This window comes from Pezoporus occidentalis, unplaced genomic scaffold (assembly GCF_034315485.1).
Source record: "Pezoporus occidentalis ecotype Australia unplaced genomic scaffold, CSIRO_AGI_Poc_V1 ctg45, whole genome shotgun sequence".
Classification (NCBI taxonomy): domain Eukaryota; kingdom Metazoa; phylum Chordata; class Aves; order Psittaciformes; family Psittacidae; genus Pezoporus; species Pezoporus occidentalis.
In genome coordinates this window covers 6,290,665-6,309,056 of record NW_026915780.1, presented here as the reverse complement: position 1 = coordinate 6,309,056, position 18,392 = coordinate 6,290,665, and the positions used below count along the sequence as shown (strand labels likewise).

Below are 18,392 nucleotides of genomic sequence, written 5' to 3'. Positions count from 1 at the left end.
CTTCCAGCCCCGCGCCTCCGCCCCCCGCGCCCCGCGGCGGATAAAGCCGCCGGTCCGGCGCCCCCGCCCGGCATTGGGCGCACGGCTCGGCCGCGGCGTTGGCTGTTCCCTTCGGAGCCGGGCCGGTCCTGGTCCCCGGCCATGAGCGCCGCCGCGCAGTCCCCGCCGCCACCGCCGCAGATGGAGGGTAGCGCAGAGCCGCTGCCCCCGGGCTGGGAGATCAAGATCGACCCGCAGACGGGCTGGCCCTTCTTCGTGGATCACAACAGCCGCACCACCACATGGAACGACCCGCGCCAGCGGGCGCCGGCGCAGGTACGGCGGGTGGCACCCAACCGGCTCCGTGCCTGGGACGGGGGCCGGCCCGCGGGGGGGGGCACCGGAGGAAGGGTTGTGGGGGTCATGGCGCTGCGGTGGGGAGGGCAGGAGCTGCCTTTTGTCCCTGACGCACTGCAGTCCCTTTTTTGTGCATTCAATCACCCGATCCCTCGGCCGTGGTGGTTATTTAAAGTTGGTTCTGCCGGGGAAGACGCGAACCTTGCTTTACTTTTCAGCTGTGAGCAGCCCAGGTCATGAACGTCCTTTATAAAAGGAGAAACCCGGCCAGGACTTCACTTGTCAACTTGTTTCCCTTCTCTTTTCATTCCTTTTTTTTTTCCTCCCCTTATTTCTCGTTGTTTTCCTGAGCACAAACTGTCTCGGTAGCTGTCTGCTCTGCTTTGATTCTCCAGCGTGCTCCGAGAAAAGCCCTATCTTAGTCCAAATATGTCCATGGAAGGAGAGGCGCGGTGGGGGGGAGCTGCCGTGATTCCGTCTGGGGCCCTCAGGAACGGCCCGTTCGGGTCCGGTTCTCCCGGTTTGGAGCAATCCAGAGCAATGACCGTGGGCAGAAAGTGCTGGAAACTTGAGCCCGGTGGGAAAGCGACTCCCTCGGGATCCCCTTGAGCTCCTCAGCGGGCAGCACCGCTTCGGCCCGGGCACGCCGGGGTTACCGGCCCCCCCCGGTCCTTCCAAGGGTTGGGGCTGTGCTGGGCCCCCCGGCTGGCCCGGAGCCCGGGCGGGCTGCCTCGGGGAGGAGGCACCGAGGGAGGACAGGACAGGACCGGGGGCTTGCTGGGTGCGGAGCCCCCGGTGCGGTCCTCAAAGGGAGGCGCAGAGTGTCTCCTGCCCCCTTCTCCTTGGCCTCGCATGCAACACACGGCTCAAACCACTCAGTAAATGCGCTTATTTTAAGAACTTAATAGGTCTTAGAATTTCCCGAGGGAGAAGCTCGCTGTGAGAGCAGCCTGGTGTGGGAAAGAAAGGAAAGGGATGTGCTTTTCTATCACAAATCAACCCCGCTTTCAACTTGTGAGGGGCTGGTGCATTTGCTCTAGACATTGACGACATAGTTTTAGTAGTAATACAAAGAAGTCTTAGCAAAATGTGATTTGAGAGTAGGAATATTGACACCGGCATTGGAAAAAGTGCTTCAGCTCCCTTTTGGAGGCACCGTCTTCCTGCTGTCATGAGGCACCCACTAACAGTGGCTCTTAAGGCAATAAAACTAACAAATAGGATGGGGTTTAGAACCATAAAACAGCGTCTGTTTACTCAAAGGCTTGTGTTACGGGAATAGAAACCCATTTAACAGAAAAGCCCCATTTAAACTGCTTTCGTTAATGGGGTGAAAACAGAGTTTGAAGTAGGCTGATGGGTGAGTGCTCTGCAGGAGTGGGTGCCTGAGACAAAACAAGTTTTCACCCCTATCTGACCTGGAATCTGTGGTAATGAAAAGCGCCTCTGCTTCTGCCAGCCTGCGAGGAGGGTTATTATACATAGCAAAAGCTGCACCTGCTTTTGAAGAGCTCTTGTGGGATACACGTTTTTCCAAGCAGGAAAATCTGTTCCTGCTCCCTGTAGGCAGGAATGTGGGTGCGCTTTGGGATCTCTCATTGGGAGAGAGGGAGAGAAATGCTTCCAGAGATGAATACGGAAAATTGTTGGGTTTAGCGAGTTCAAAGAAAAACCCCCTCCAGTTCCTGGTGGTAGGTGCAGTGCTTAACTGATCTCATAGAGTCACTTGTCAGAGCCTTGAGTTAAGAATGTCTGCTGGAATTAATGGACAGCTTCTGAAATCATTTAGTACCACACAGTGGTACCCAGTGCATTTCACAAGGACAGGTACAATTAAGCAGAAGGAACTAAGCAAAGGCCTAAGCAAAGTATTCTTTTTCCTAAGTACTGTTTTCTTCTCTAGACAATGCCAAAGAGCACAAGATTAACCACTAACGCTGCATTTCAAATCCAGCAGTGATTTCTGAAGGTATAATTTCTTTTCTTTTAACCCAAACAGGTAGGAAGGCCAAAGTCACAGATGTAGGCAGAAAGAGGGACTGGATATGAACAGCTTTCTGATTTCCCTTGTTCTCCGCCTAGCTCAGATGAGAACTTGGGGGTTTTAGAAGTGATCTGAGAACTGCAAAAGCTGGCTGTGTGTGTCAGACTTCATGCACCTTTTCAGGAATGATTATACAAATATCAAACCTGTTCTGACTTTTATCTGGGCCTTGCTTTCATTGCAATCAGCCAGTGAAACTAGCATTGTTTAATCACCTTTATGGTGGTGTTTAATTAACCCTTGCACTATATCTATTGATGTTCTCTTTCTGAATATTTGTTCCCATTTCTGAAGAGGTGTAGCCAACAAAATGAAGCAGAGGACAAGGGGGAATGGCTTTAACCTGCCAGAGGGGAGACTGAGATGAGCTCTTAGGCAGAAGCTCTTCCCTGTGAGGGTGCTGAGGCACTGGCACAGGGTGCCCAGAGAAGCTGTGGCTGCCCCATCCCTGGCAGTGTTCAAGGCTAGGTTGGACAGGGCCTGGAGCAAGCTGCTCTAGTGGAAGGTGTCCCTGCTTGTTGCAGGGGGTTGGAACTGGATGAGCTTTAAGCTCCCTTCCAATACAAACCATTCTAGGATTCTGTGATTACACTGTAAGTGGAGAATGAATGGAGCACAGGGCTAAAGCTACTGGAGCTTTTCTAAGTAATATAGCTGAGACAGTATTAGTAAGTCCATGGCAGGGGGATTGGAACTGGACGATGTTAAGGTCCTTTCCAACCCTAACTATTCTATGATTCTGTGAAACCCCATTTTTCCTAAGTGGTTGACCTTGGTCTTCTCATTTACCCTAGACTTGACATCAGTGTAACTACACTGACTGCAGTAAACTGTACCAGGTAGATGATCAGGTAAAATAAGACATGGCTCTTTTAAAATTGTAACCCATGACAGAGCCACTTTATGTCAGCAGATCTTGGTTTTGCATTTAACTACGTGTTTTAGACACATCCCTCAATTCAGATGGCTCCCTGTTATTTTCTCAGGCAGTCTGGCCTTCTTTTACCCACCTGAAGGATGAGTGTCCTTCCTCTGCACGTTTAGCTTTGTTCACTGCAGTATAAGGCTGGACTAGGGAGACGTTCCTGAGAAAGAACAGAAAATCTCCAGTGAGAAACCAGCCATGACTCTGCAAATGGCTGAAAAACATCTATTAACAACACCTCCTGTAGACTAATGTTTTTCTTCCAAGTGTCCAAGGAGTTAATAGCAAGACATTCAAAGAATAAGGTACAGTCGGTATCATGAAGCATGAATATGCAGACTTCTACTAAAAGTCTTCACTAGCAATGTCACTCTTCTTATCTCTTCTTTGGTAGAATTATTGATTTCCTATGCTTATCTGTTGTTGGTATTAACTTATGCCATCACAGCTCAGCATACTTTCTGCAAGATTCATAGTGTTTAATTGCTTACTTGGTATTCCCCAAAGTGTTGATAAAAATAGCTTACGATTAAAGAAGAAAACAAGGCTTTAAGTATTTATTGATGTCGCTCCCATATGTTGTTTCCACATGCAGTAAACCCAGTGGGGAATACTGCAACTAAAAATAGACCAAAGGAATTGACTGTACTGAGCTTCACTGAACTACTACTGCAGTGATCGATAGCTCACTAATGCTTTGGGTTTGAGATAAAAGCTCTACCAGCCACAAAGTCTGGGAGCAGTTCTAATAGGGATATATTTATTGGGTGCAACAGGGACTGCACAGGCCTAAACAATGGAAGAAGCCATGTCACCCTCTAACTGATGGCTTCATTGGTATTTGGGGGACTACACCTAAGTTTCCATCCTTGCCCTTCATGACTGATGGGCATGATGACTTCTTTTCTCTCCGCTTCCCCAAATAAGACTTAAGTCACTCAATTCCCATCTCTTTAGCAGTGAACTTATTTTTGAGCACTGACTTCTCACGTTCAAGTTGACTGAAAAATTCTTGGAAGACCAAATTAGAAATTGCATTGGAAGTTCAATACTTCTGAAACTCGGCCGTGGTTCGCATCAGTGGAAGGGGATGCTAGACTAGGTAACAATTTAGGTCTCTTTTGCCTGCAGTGGTTTTTACATTACTTTGCTGGTACACATTCTGTCACAAGTTAATAAATTACTTACTGGATTAAAAAGGTACTGTATACACAGAAAAGTGTATGAGGAGAGATTGAGATTAGACATCAGGCAGAAGCTCTTCCCTGTGAGGGTGCTGAGGCGCTGGCACAGGGTGCCCGGAGAAGCTGTGGCTGCCCCCATCCCTGCCAGTGTTCAAAGCCAGGTTGGACACAGGGGCTTGGAGCAAGCTGCTCCAGTGGAAGGTGTCCCTGCCTGTGGCAGGGGTTGGAACTGGATGAGCTTTAAGGTCCCTTCCAACAGAAACCAGTCTGTGATATATGCAAGAGTGAGAAAATTATCATCAGGGGATTTTGCGGCTTTGTCTGGACCCCCTGAAGCTGCTTTGAGTAGTTATTTAAGGGCCCCTTTAATAGAACGTGGTAAGCATAGAGTTAATTTATGGAGATGCCAGTTGATGGGAAAACAAGGGGTGGATCAAATCTGATATAAGAGAAAGGAGCAGAAAGAAATGACGCTGGAAACAACGTGGCGATCTCTGTGCAGGCATGCAAGAGGAGAAGCAAGGACGGACGGTCTTGCATGGTTCTGTGTAAGTCCTGACACAGCACACCCCTTATCTAAAGGAGACGGGAAGAATACTTGTGCCAGGTGGCAGCATTATCTAGGAATCACATTTTTAACACACATACACAGGCAGGACTTTTCCATAACCACACGGCAAAAATAGATTTGCTCCCACTTGAACCGTGATAAGGCAGGTACCAATCCAATACACTTTGTGGTATATACACAGTATCACTTCATAGGTAAGCTCTGTCTCCTTCTTCTGTGGCAGCTATGCCCTCTAGTTGTGCCAAATTAAATGGAGATACAAAAATGGAAGAAATGGCTTGTTCACACAAATTGCATTGGCTATAATTGAAAACCCCTGTCTCTTCAATTATGTTGTAGAAGCTGTTGGTTTCTTTTGATTTTCACTTAGCTTTACAGACAGGAAAATGAGACATGGGGTGGTGAAGCGACTTGTCTAGCATCACCCAGCAGGTTGGGCAGCATGAAAGTGCATTTTTATGGCTGGTGACAAGGCCTTATAATTGATAAATAGGGTGCAGTGTAGCCAGTGTTTTTATGGTATTGGAAAATCGCTGTTTGAGGAAGTGAAGTCGGAGAAGTGCTGTGTGCAAAATGAATCCCAATGAGATGTAAACCTGGGCTATAACCTGTGACTTTCAGTTGTTAGCTAGTTATTCTCCTGGTTGTCAAGGGGCATTGGTTTGCAAATTCTTGAGGCTTGTGCTTTTTTCTGTGTTCCAAATTTCTGCCTCCTCTAATAGCAGGAGAGCACCAGGTTGAACACCTGCTTCTTAGGTAAGCAGGCAGTGAACAGAAATAACTGTATAAAGTGTGTCGTTCTCATTGCCCTTGACAAGGATACTTCTGTGAGTGCTCTAAAGAGCTTTTCTTTAACCTCGTCCTTTAAAGCTGACAGAATGGGTGGTGATCCGGGTTCTCTCTTCAAGAGTGTTCTGCTTTCTGTAGCAGTCAGTCATTGCTTCTTGCTCTGAACATGTTCGGTTTGGCCTGTTGGATGCCTTCTGTGCATGGGCCAACTCATGGGTATGAAGGGCAAGTGTTGTCATGTCTGTACCAAGGCATTTTAGCCTAAGAAAGAATCATCCTGGTGATCAAATAAGAACAGTTTTAGTTTGTGAAACAAAATTGGTCTGTAAGATAGCCAACATATTTGCTCCAGTAAGGCTTTCTGCTCTGGAAAGCTTAGGATTAGAGTTCTCCTTCAATTTTTGGTTCTTTATTTCTAATGACATCATTGTGCTTCATCATATAGAGCCTGTGCTAATGTAATGCTTGTCTAATACGACATGATAATTACAAGAGAGAACAAAAGGCCTGTTTGCCTACACATGTATTTGGTAGGAAATAAAACTCAGCATTCAACAAGTAAAACATCAAAAGCGGCTTGGCGGATAAATGGGTTACATGATGTGACCAAGTTCTACTGAGACAGCTCATGCGACTAAGCTTATTCATGGATTCCTTCAGTCATTAGCTAATGATATCTTGCTCTAATGCCTGTGTGCTCAGTGTGTATATTTAAGCACAAATTGTGAGTAGAAGGGTGAGAATGTAAAACTCCTCAGTGGCTAAAGCACGGCAGTGGGAGGCTTGGGGTCAGCACTGAGAGCAAATCCCTTCCACCTTCCCACTTGTATAGTTCCCTGGGAACTATATGTATATAAATGAAAATAAATATATATATTTAGATAAAATACTGTATGTATATAAATGAAATGTATTCCATGCTAATATTGTACTATGAATGTGTTTAAACACAAAGCATTGTTGGGAAACTCCTTAGAAATACTTGGACATGCTGATTTCTGTTGGTAGCAAAGCTAGCGTAGTGGTTTTGATTCATCTAGTTAGTGCAAGAGAAAAGGGTAGGGGTAAAAGTGCGGCCAAAAAGAAAATACAGGGGGATATGGAATGCAGTTCTGATGGTTAAACTATTGCCTTTCCATGACATAAAGTGGTATTTCTTTTTAAATAAATAGAATTGGTGCGTCAACCTTAGATTTGAATATTAGGTGCTACTGGCTTTTTTGGTTATTCATGACAATTTCTGATAAAATAGATTTGAGTATGCAAAGAAAACTTGTTGTATTTCAGTCACTTATTTTAGTTACATTGTGTTGTGAAAGAACAGAATCATTTTACTCCTTTCTCCCTAGATAATGGATCTGGGCTTAAACTCATGAGAAGTGTGCTCTCATGTCAGATTTTGTCAGATCCTGGGTTTTTTGCAGTCATTTGAGCAACTAGAATTCCTTTATTTGCATGATGCTCTTTACAGAAGCCGCTTAAAAATACAGAACTGTACTGAAAACAGTAGAGTTTCTATTTGCAATCAGAGAGAATTCATTTCTTGGTAATGCTGGTGAAATCTGTGATCCTTTGCTAGATCATAGTTAACAAAACGAGTACAGTTTAAGTATTTGCATCGTTGCTCTGCAAGAGCTCCAGAGGCGCTACATGTGTGTACAATACATAACATGCTTTAGAGAGCTGCATTTACTGCACTACAAATAATATCAGACTTGCTTTTCAATTTGTTTTCCTGTAGACCATTTTAGTAGGAGAGGAATGAAAAACGTCTCATGCAAGGAGTCTCAGAAGGGAGATTCTGAGTCGGGTGCAGCTGCCCTAGCGTGCGCACAGAATACTCTTGAGATTTCACTCTCTTGGTACAGCCATCTGGATGACTCAGTGGCAATTTGCTGGCATCAGCAGTGACTGAATTTGCAGGTTTCTTTTGTTTCCGTCTGGAATAACACTTAAGCAGTCGCTGGGCACATCAGGAGTCGCGCATGCCATTATCCGCTCCGGATGGATAGTACAGCTGTCCTGGCAGTTTTGTTGCAAGGTTGTCTATTTCTCTTGCTGTCACTTTGCCATTCCACTGGCACGCAGTGCAAGAACTCGCTTCAAATTGGAGCAAGTTGGAGGATTTCAGCATCACTCCTGACCGTGCCCTTCCCATGGGACGCCAACAGGAGGATGTGGGGGGATGAAGTGTTTTTTCCAGTTGCACAACTTGTGCTGGCTGCACCTTTATTTATCGTGGTGATGGCCTCACAACACAAGCATATGTCCTCGTCCCCTGTCATTCCTCCTGAGCAGATCTCCAGCACGGCTTGGCCACAGCGCAGCGATGCTTTTTGCTCTTGTTTGATTGTCTATGATGAGTCCTGAAAATGGTGGATCAGGTCTAGAGTTTCCATTGGTGGTCCAGGCTACCAGAAGTGTAGGTGTCAATGTTTCTGAGCTGCTACCTCAAATCCCTTTCTGGGGATTCTGCCTGTTACATGTAAACCAAGCGTGTGATCACAGCCAGGGTTCCTGCAGTGCTGATGGTCAGTCCTGCGACTAGGAGAAAATCCATCGATACTCTGTTGCTTATAATTACTCTCAGTTTTATTGTCAAAGAAAGAACTTGATTTCCTTGGATGAAGGCAGAAGAAATTTACTGCAGGGTTTTTTTTAATGCAGAAATTTGAGTTGGGTTCCTGGTTTTTAATAGTAAAAACTGGGATGGGTGGTGGATGAAGGCTTGTCATTCATTTATCGGTCATACCTCTTTGTGCAGATCGGTGTTAATTGTGAGCTCTGGGCTTTTACAGATAAGGTTTGTTAATGAGCAAGAACTACATTTGATAGCAGGCAAATAAAACCAAAAAATGGCCATGTTTGGTCTCCTGGCTGCCTGACCTGTGAAACAGGAATTAAACCATTCAAAGGGAGTCCACAGTCTCTGCAGCATTAGGATGAGAGGTTTCCAGAGCTGGATTCCCTTCCTCCCCCTTGCTGCAGTGTCCCCAGGCACACCCGAGCTTCTCCTGAAGTCTTCCAGAACCTGTTAGTCCAGGCTCCCTTGCACAAAACAGACTGGCTCTGGCCACAAGCCTGACTGCAGGGGTACTGGGATCCACATGCACCAAGAACAACATCAACAACTGGGATCCACATCACTAAGAACAAACCCAAGCTACTACTAAGTGTTGAAGAGACCAGTGTGGGTCAGGAAGAGCAGTTGTGATGAGAGCATCTGATCTTTCTGCCTCAGACCTGCTGACCATGGAGAAAAGAAAGGGGACACTGCATTTGTTCCTCCACTGAGGACTGCTCCAGCACGATGGCACTGCAAAGAGACACAAGCAGAAATTCCTCTGTGGTTAGCAGACCGGACTAGAGGGGAAAAAAGCTTGGAACAAAGGGTCGACTTGAAATACTGACTTTCCACAGGATCAGCACAGGTTGTCTGAAGCTGTAAGAATAAATAACAAATGATGAGAGTATAGTTTATGTTGTGGCTCTTAAGGAGGGGCCAGTGTTTCCATTTAAAAGTATTAAGTTTGCCAGAAGTTTCACTTCGGACACAAACTGAATGGTTTGAGAGAGCAGTCCAACTTGATTTTTTCCTTTGCTTTTGGGCTGCAGCTTCTGTATTTCTTACCAGGGCTTAAGTTGCAGAGGCAAATCTCTCAGGCTGTTAAATGGTTCAAAACAAGGGTAGCCACAAGGGTCTGAAAATGAAGACAAGGGAGGGGAAGCCCATGGGCAGACTCCTAAGAGAGGAGACTGTCTATGTTGAAGCCTTGGCAGTGATTTATCATAGAATAGTTTGGATTGGAAAGGATGCTCAGAGGTCCTCCAGTCCAACCCCCCTGCAATCATTGTGGGCTACTCCAAAAGACTGAAGGTCTTATCCCCAAATGGAGCAGTTCAAACCATGGCAGACCCCTCAAATGCCAAGAGAGAGGAGCTGGCAACTAATCCCCTAGGGCAGATCTGCTGTACAGCCCGGTGGAGCAGAGCAGGAGTGGCTGAAACCCTTCTCCTGTTGGGGCATCTGTGGGTGCTGCTGTGCCCACCCAGCTCCTAACCCCTTCCCAGCCCCGACCCTTCCCATGGGGAGTTCGGACAGCGCTGGAAGTGAGTGAATCTCCTTTTTATAGCTGTGGGTGGCTGGCTGTGAATGCTCAGGTTTCACCTGCCGCCTGCTCCCGCTGTCAAGGGAGCCTGTGCCGGGGAGCAGCTGGTGCATGCGGGGTGCAGAATGCATCGAGTCGGTGCTCAGCGGCAGCAAGGTGCTGCTTCCCACTCTGGAATCATCAGTTTTCCCTCCCTGCTCGGCAGCCTGCTCGGCTCCGCTCTCCCAGCAGACATTTGGCAGGGACACAGCCCTGCATTGTTGTTAGCTGAGAGCACCTCACATCTATTTTTCCGGCAAATGCAATTTGCTGGCATCACCGCGCTTCCCTCTGGATCCCGGGAGAGGTGGCTGCCGGGAATGCTGTGGATCTGGGGTTCTGATAGTGGAAGGTGAACTGGCAAAGGGTTGTTGGTGATGGGGGTCCTGAAACCCTCCCCCAGACAGTGTGTTGGGCAGAGGAACGTGGTTTCCCTGCAGGGTGGATTTAAAATGACTCACTGTCGGCGGTGGATCCTGGTGCAGACCTTGGCATGAGATCATCCTTGTTCTGCAACTGGAAAAGCCAACTTCAAGTTACTTCTCTGTGTGAAGTTTCTAGGCCTGGATCTCCTCTGTGCCCCTTGCAGAATGTTTTCCTTTGCGGAGGGTATTTTAGTGAGTAAAAGGAAATGCAACATCCGGGCTCTGACTTTGATCTTGTTCCTTTTAGTACTATTGTCTTTATTTTATTAGCTTACCTAAGTAAGAGCCTTTATTCTCTGCAGTTTATTGCTCACAGGAATTCTCAGGAATCGCGTTTTAAGGGGACATTCATATGGGAAGAACACTCAAAATCTGGTTGGTGAAAGGGTTAATTCCTCATGAATTAGTATGTTAATGAGTCCAGTCCAGAAGCAACACTAAATATCTCTGCAGCTTAAACACCCCTTTAAAAATAGGGTTTCCAACACTTGCACCATATGTCCCCTTATTAAATTCTCCTCTTACTGAATAATGACATTACCCTCTGAATGACAGAGGTGCTTGTTACATGATCTGACTTACAGATACATCTGGAACTTAGCCCTCGCAGGGCCTCAAAATAGAATGACCGATGCAGGAAGAACTTACTAGAGGACTTGTGAGGGCTCTTAGTACAAACCACTTCCACCCTTGCCAGAGCTTTGACATTGTCCAGTGAGCATATGCAGACAATACAGGGGTTATTTTATCTTGCTTTTCAGCATTTTCCTCTTCATTATCCTGTCTTCCCTTCTCCCTCAGTATTTACGAACCGGATCCTCCCCTCGCTGAAAGGGAATATATTGTGCAGTATGCAGCAGCAGTAACTCTTTATATAGCCAGTGGGAAGAACAATACCAACAAACATTGTGCTTCTGATGGGGTTAGGCTTCCATCAAAGTATCTTTTCAGATGTTATCTGTAGGCTGGCTTCTGAGAGGTGTTAAAGAAATGCCTCTGGTCCTGTGGGCACTTGTTTGAATTGGAGGAGCTCCATCTGAAGGGGGTGGGCTGGTGGCTAAGCACAAGTAATTCATGCTAAATAAGAAATGCTGTTGTAATTAGGCAGGTATTTTAAAGCCTAAATTGGTATTTGGGGGGGTGGGGGGGTGAAAGCCTCATACATAAGCAGACTTACTAGCTTCCTTTCTTCTTTTGCATGCAGACCTGGGGTGTGAGCCCCTGCTATTAGCTGCACAGACGCAAAAGTGCCTGAACTTCTCCTGTAGAGCTGATGCCACTTTTAGGACAGACCTTTAGCATTGTATTGAGCTACCAACAAGCACAATGTGATGTTTTTAACTTCTAGGAAAGCCAGTCATCAGCAAATGGTCCATCTCGTGATAGCCCCAAGCAGCCACCAGCAAGAGAAGTAAACATAGGATATCCCAAGCTCCGGGCCGGCTATATCCCTATTCCTGTTATCCATGAAGGCATCGACGGCAGACAGCAGCACCCGTGCTTCTCTGCTCCGCAGCCCGGTGTGCAGCGGTACAAGACAGAAGCTGTCCCTACCACGGTGCAGGCACAGCCACCTCTGAGGGGAGCCTATGCTGGCCCCGAGTCCCCTCCAAGGGGACCGGTGGAGGCTTCTCAAGCGGATAAACAATGTGGACAGACACCGGCAGCTGCAGCAGCCCCAGCGCCGGCCGCGCACGGACCCGAGGTAACTTGTCAGTGTTGCTGGGGTGTGTTTGCATTGGTCTTCGCAGCATGTATGACCTGAATGTCACACGGGTAGTTGATCCTTCAGAAAGCCAGACTTGCCACAGGATTACATTTTCCCAATACTTCCCAAGAGTATTCAAATGCAAAAGTGCACAGTCAGGGCAGCATAAATATGAGAGGTTTTTTTCCTAGCGTGGCCTGCTTTTGGTCTGCAGTGATTCTGCAGAAATAAATGCATGGAGATGGCTTCTGCAGAAAGACAGCCTCTGAGCTGTGAGGCCCTGCAGCAGGGGAGGGTTGTTCTGGGGTTTATTCTGCTTCCAGCATAAGTGGAGGGCACAGACAGGTTCCTGTGTTCTGCACCATGACTCAGAAAGTGAAGTGAACAAAAGTGGGAGAGACAGAAATAAAAGTGGCCAGGCAGCTAACAAGCCAGGCCACTTCAGAAGTGCTACTGCTGTGATCTTTGCTTGCCAATTTAATACTTCAGTTGTATTAAGCATATGGATTTACATACATATAGCTTTAAAAGTGAATTGTAAAGGAATTTGGTTCTTCAGAGGTGTGTTAAGAGTATTTTCAAGCTATGGACTTCATTGAACAAAAGAGTCACCCTGCTTGCTTTGTGTGTCAGGAGGTAGGATTTTGGTTTGCCTGTTCTCTCTGGAGAATGAGCAGAATTGGTGCTCCTGTAGTACATGGAAATACCAACCTCATCTTTATTCAAAGTAAGATGAGCAGGAAACGCAGCCTTGACCAGGCTGAAAATGTATCATCAGGTCTGTAATTGAGCAGTGGTGGAGTCTGAACAATGTAATTAGAAGTCTGTTAGCAGGTTTCTCAGCTGTCTTGACTAACGATGCCATCTCCATGCAATATCAGGGCAAGAGGCTCAGCTTTTCCTTCTCCCCACGCTGTTCAGCTTTGTCTTGTACGCAGAGTGGCTTTAGGAGCATGCCTTCTGTGCCTCTTCCTGAAGTCCTCCAACAAAACTAGTGAGGACCTCAGAACTTGCTGTTACAGACTTAGGGAGCACAGTGTGGGTATCAGCTGACCAGAGCCTGTGGTGGTGGCCTCATTGACATGGGGTTTAAAAGCACAAATCATGGCAGTGATGGATACCATAATACAAACCAGCATTTAACTTACTTATTCAAGGTTGCTGTTTCATGGGCAGCTGAGCAGCTCACCAGCACCAAATGAGGGGTTTTGCACCCCTTCCTCTTCTTGCCCATCCTTCTCTTGCTTTCTGGCTGTGTTGTCCTGCTCTCTCCTCTGCCAGCTCCAGGCTGACCTGGCCTTTCACTGAGACGCGTAACAAACCCATCAGGAAATGATTTTGTTCCTCTTACTTAGAGAGTGAAACTGGTCAGAAAATAGCCTGACAGCTGCTGGAGTTGGTGCACAGTATTTGGGGTGATGGATTGGCATAGCAGGAGGTGGGAGAGAGCTGTGAGCAAACAAAGTGCCTTTCCCCAAAGTGCAGACCCACAGCCTAGAACACGCTGGAAGCTGGATTCTGCAGCTTGCTTCTGCTAACAGCAGGTCTGAGCTAATGCAGCTCACTCGCTGCCAAGGGGCTAAGGTGTTGCAAGGTCCTAGGGGGAAAAAGGGAGCATGATCCGTATATGCATTGCCATTGCCTGCTACTGAGTTAATTACATGCTTCTAAAAAACCCCAAACCAAACCAAATCTGCTAGTGTGGCTGGAATCAGAAGTCTTAAATGCTGTGTGCCTCTGGTAGGGGGTTGTTTTTGTTTCCAGCGTATAATTTGTTTGCTTAACTTCAGCTTACCTCAAATTTAACAGGTTTAGACAGGAACAGCCATGCAAAAGCAGCAACCATTCTGACTGAGCATCCACTCCCTGCTCATTTGAGGGCTGGGAATGCTGTAGCTCAGGTTTCTACTTGTTATAATGATGCTCTCACAACTTCTGCGGTTTGTCTAGAGAGATCTTTCGCTCAAAAAACAAGGAAGTGCATGCCGGAAACACGAGTTCTGTTTCTGTTACCGTCTCCTTTTCTCTTTGGAAATGGAAAGCACTGTGAGCACAAAGTTTACTAATGGATTTCGTTTTCGTGGCAGCCTCAATGTCCTGGAGCTCCTGATTCTGCAACCTCTTCCCCTCAGTCCTCTGGCAGACCCAACGCAGGGAGCCATCAGCTTCCTCGCGGTTATATTCCAATTCCTGTGATCCATGAAAACATCCAGCGGCAACCAGCGCAGGTGTACCACCAGGCACAGAAGACACACTACCCTGCCCAGCAGAGCGAATTCCAAGCCCACCAACCAGTGTTCCACAAAATCCAACCAGATGAGAGGGAGCCGAAGACAACGCGAGCGCAGTCTCCATTCAGGATGGCCCAGAGAGGCTCATCGAGCCGTGACAGTTCACCGGCCAGAGTTACCACCCAGATACAGCCCCCGGCACCCATCAGAGTGCAAACAGTTGTAGACAGACCCCAGGTATGTAGAGCACGGAAGAGGCTTACAGTCCAGGTAGTTCGTTCAGTGTAGAGCTGAGAAATCAGCTTGTACTTGATGTAAAGCAGTCTCTAGTCTGGATTTAAACAAGCTGGGAGACACCGAGATGATACTGGCAGCAAGTGGCTTTTCCATCCATCAGGAGTGTGGGTTCTGTGGATCACTGAAATAGGATTTAGCACACAGTTTGATTTTCCTCTCGTCAGGGTATAATGTGGTGTAATGACACTGAGGTAGCTGATGTTGCATTATCGTTCTAAGAAGAAAATCAGGTCCGTGGGATTTGTGGCATCTATGTAAATAGACTTCATTGATGTCTCAGAACCATTTAGGATAGCATCAGGTGCACAGAGTAATTTTAGTTCTGAAGAAGGGATCAGCAAAACCTAGTCTTAGAGCTTTTTATTCTTCCCATATGAAGCGTGCTCTTGCTCATAGACCCTGTTGCTCACTGAAGAGTTTATCCATGTTAAAATTGTTACTAAAACTACTAAACCTACTGGGAATTTGACAAGTGTGTGTGTGTAAGGATGTGTTATAAAAACAAGCCTTGATTTCCTCTCTGGAGAGATTTCACATTAAAACTGACAGCAGAACTAGGTTAATAGTTTTGAAAACCCAGGAGGTAGTACGGAACAATGAAGCCTTCAGATTTAATGGCACATTCTAGCTTATAATGCTAATATATTTTTATGGGTGAGAATTGGAGCTCTCTGATCAAACTTTATGTTCGGTGGGTAAAGCAGTAACAGATTGTCAATGTAGGGCATTTACTTACTTGGTTTAAGTATAAATGTAGGTATTTTACTTAAGCCTTTTAAATAGTGCCTTTCCAAAATCACTGTATATGTGCAAGAGTAAGTGAACAGGGTGGCAGATGGAAAATACAGATCTCATGAATTGCAGTTTTCTGCTAAGATTTCCAAGCTAATCTCAATTGCAAGAGATGCCTGATTTGATGACTCTTAGAGCTGTAGTAATCCCAGGCATTGTCTCCAACCGCTACAGTATAGTAAGATTGACATAGTAACCTCTGTGTGTAAATACTCTAAAGATAAAATCAGTAAAAATAAGCACAAACAACAAAAGGAATGTCCTGAAAACAGAAATGGGATGAGAACAGCTCAAAATGTGGTTAGAACTCAGCAAAGCAGTTGGCTTTTCAAGAAGCACCAGCTGTCGGTGAGGATGAAATCTGGACTGTGCTGCAGGCAGTTCAGCAAATCCTACTGACTGCATCAGGTGAGGGCTTTGCCCCTAGGGTCTTACAAAACTGCTTGTAGGGATGATTCCAGTGAGCATGGGCAGATTGGTCTTTGAGAGTTCACTGGTGCTTATAATCTGCAATAGCTTGAAAACAGTAACAGAACTCTTCAGCACAGTGCTTTTTTAATGTTAAAATGGTAAAATTCAGCAGTGCACAGGAAAGATGAGTCATCTGGGGGGTGTGAAAATTGCACTTCTAGAAGCACAGAAAATGGAAGTTAGGTTACTTCTTCAGAAGGAAATAAGGAGCATTGTTCATTGTGTCTCAACACAAACTTGCTTTGCTCACCAGGTTTCTCAGCAACAACAAATCCCACCTCAAGAGCCACCAAGACCATCCCCTGAAATCAAACCTGAGAACAAGGTAGTCCCACCACCCCCAGCTGAGGCACCATCATCGTATATCCCAATCCAGATCGCCCACCAAGAGCCGGATACTAAACTACCCGCCCAGAAGCCTCCAGCCATGGCAGAGAAAGCTGATAAAAGGGTTCCTGCCCCACCTAAGATGGTTCCCCCGCAGGAAAGGCCTCCTCCTCCTGAAGAGGTGGCGGCACCGAAGACAATGGAATCAGGAGAACCTCAAAAGCATCCTGGTGTGTTGAAAGTGGAGGCAATTCTGGAGAAAGTACAGATGCTTGAGCAGGCAGTCAACTCCTTTGAAGGCAAGAAAAATGACAAAAAATACTTGATGATTGAAGAGTATTTGACCAAAGAGTTGCTAGCCCTAGACTCAGTGGACCCTGAGGGTCGTCCGGATGTGCGCCAGGCCAGGAGAGATGGTGTAAGGAAGGTCCAGAATATTTTGGAAAGACTTGAACAGAAAGCAGAAGATGTCCCAGAACCTGTTCAAGTTGATGGACTTCAGCCAAATTTGCCAGAGCCTAAGCCACCACAGGAAATCATGGAGATTGAACCTGTGGTAGTCAAGAGCAAGGGAGATACCAGTAATAAAGATGCTAAAGAGGAAAGCAAAATGGAAAGACACCAGCCTGAAACTAAGGAAGAAGTGTTTACCAATCTCACCACTACGACAAACACATCTAATAACCCAACTGAACCATAGCCATGTGCTGAACTCTGAGACTTTATAACTGAAAGTGTGTTTAAGTGAATTTTAAGTTGCATGCATTTCCAGAGCTCTTTTCAACTGGTTTTTAATCAACATAGCAGGCTTGGGACACAGTAAACACTTTGTGGGGGAAGGAGGGAGCTAGAAAGAAAGTAATGCATTTATCCTTTATTCTTACACTATGTAAAAGACATCAAAATTAAACCCTGTATGTTAATCACTTTCAGAGCAGAGTAAAAAAACCCAAAGCAAGTACTTCAGGGTTAATCTTGATGCGTGTTGTTGAGGGTGTATTCTTCTGCAGGTGATTTTTGTAAAATCAGAGGCCTGCACTGTCAGAATACCTGTCCTTCTCTAAGCATAGCCACTCTTAACAGTAATGTTTTTATTTCTAATGTTCACAGTTGGGCACTTTAAGTAATGATGAATAGAAAGTGTGTAAGAAACTGTAGGGATATTTATATGTGTGCAGGACTTCAATGCTATATTTTAAGAGGGAAATAAAATAATATAGAAGCCTAATTTAGTCTTGTGATTTTATAAGCTGGAAATGGAAGGGCAGTCACGGGTTTCAAATGCACTCCTCTAAACACAGGTTTCTTTTAGGACACTGCTGTAGTCTGACAGCTGCTTTCTCATCAGGACCAAAATGTGCCCTTCTCCATTCACTTGCTCCCTTCTAATGTTGTTGCTGTATCACATAGGTGGATTGAGGAAAGAACTTGGCTTAGCATTTCCTCATTAGTTTTTTCTTCCCCCTCCCTCTGCCCTGGGAGTCACCATTTAACAGAAATGTTGCCAACATGAAGGAGTTGGTTTCTACTGCTGTTGTCCACAGAAACTTACTTTAAAGCATCTGCAAGGATGCTGGACTGGGACTCTTCATCAGGGGCTGTAGCAATAGGACAAGGGGTGATGGGTTTAAACTTAAAACACGGAAAGATCAGGTTAGCTATAAGGAAGAAGCTCTTTACTGTGAGGGTGGTGAGGCCCTGGCACAGGTTGCCCAAAGCAGTGGTAAATGCTCCATCCCTGACAGTGTTCAGGGCCAGGTTGGACAGAGCCTTGGGTGACGTGGTCAAGTGTGAGGTGTCCCTGCCCATGGCAGGGGGTTGGAACTGGATGATCTTAAGGTCCTTTCCAACCCTAACTATTCTATGATCCTGACTTGTTCTGCAATGTCATTCGTCTTTTATTAACAACTACTTCTGAATTTCCAGCTAAACACACTTTTATTCGTAGAGCCAGTATGATGAAAGGTGCTAGAGCTGCCTGTGAACCGCTTAGGTAATACTTCATGGTTGTTTGAAGTGATTAGCAACTTACTTACACTTAAGCAAGGGACATAAAACATATTTCGGCTACGTCCATGTAAAATGAAAGCAGCAGAGTCAGCCCAGTGCAGAATGAGTGCAAGGGATGAAGGGGGATGCGCAAC

General features: G+C 46.1%; 1 protein-coding gene across 1 annotated transcript; it reads left to right on the top strand.

Moving 5' to 3' along the window:
- Positions 1–37: 37 nt before the first annotated feature.
- On the top strand, positions 38–17,476 carry BAG3 (BAG cochaperone 3). Its single transcript, XM_062635315.1, has 4 exons — positions 38–315; positions 11,771–12,127; positions 14,218–14,598; positions 16,175–17,476. The coding sequence occupies exons 1-4, from the start codon at positions 142–144 to the stop codon at positions 16,946–16,948; spliced, it is 1,686 nt and encodes a 561-aa protein (XP_062491299.1). The 5' UTR covers positions 38–141; the 3' UTR covers positions 16,949–17,476.
- Positions 17,477–18,392: the final 916 nt, after the last annotated feature.

Bases quoted from the DNA above. Each gene is read 5' to 3' on its own strand.
- BAG3 (XM_062635315.1), top strand. From the start codon at position 142: ATGAGCGCCGCCGCGCAGTCCCCGCCGCCACCGCCGCAGATGGAGGGT. The intron at 316-11,770 runs GTACGGCGGGTG...TTTAACTTCTAG, and splicing joins GCCAGCGGGCGCCGGCGCAG to GAAAGCCAGTCATCAGCAAA. The intron at 12,128-14,217 runs GTAACTTGTCAG...TTTTCGTGGCAG, and splicing joins CGGCCGCGCACGGACCCGAG to CCTCAATGTCCTGGAGCTCC.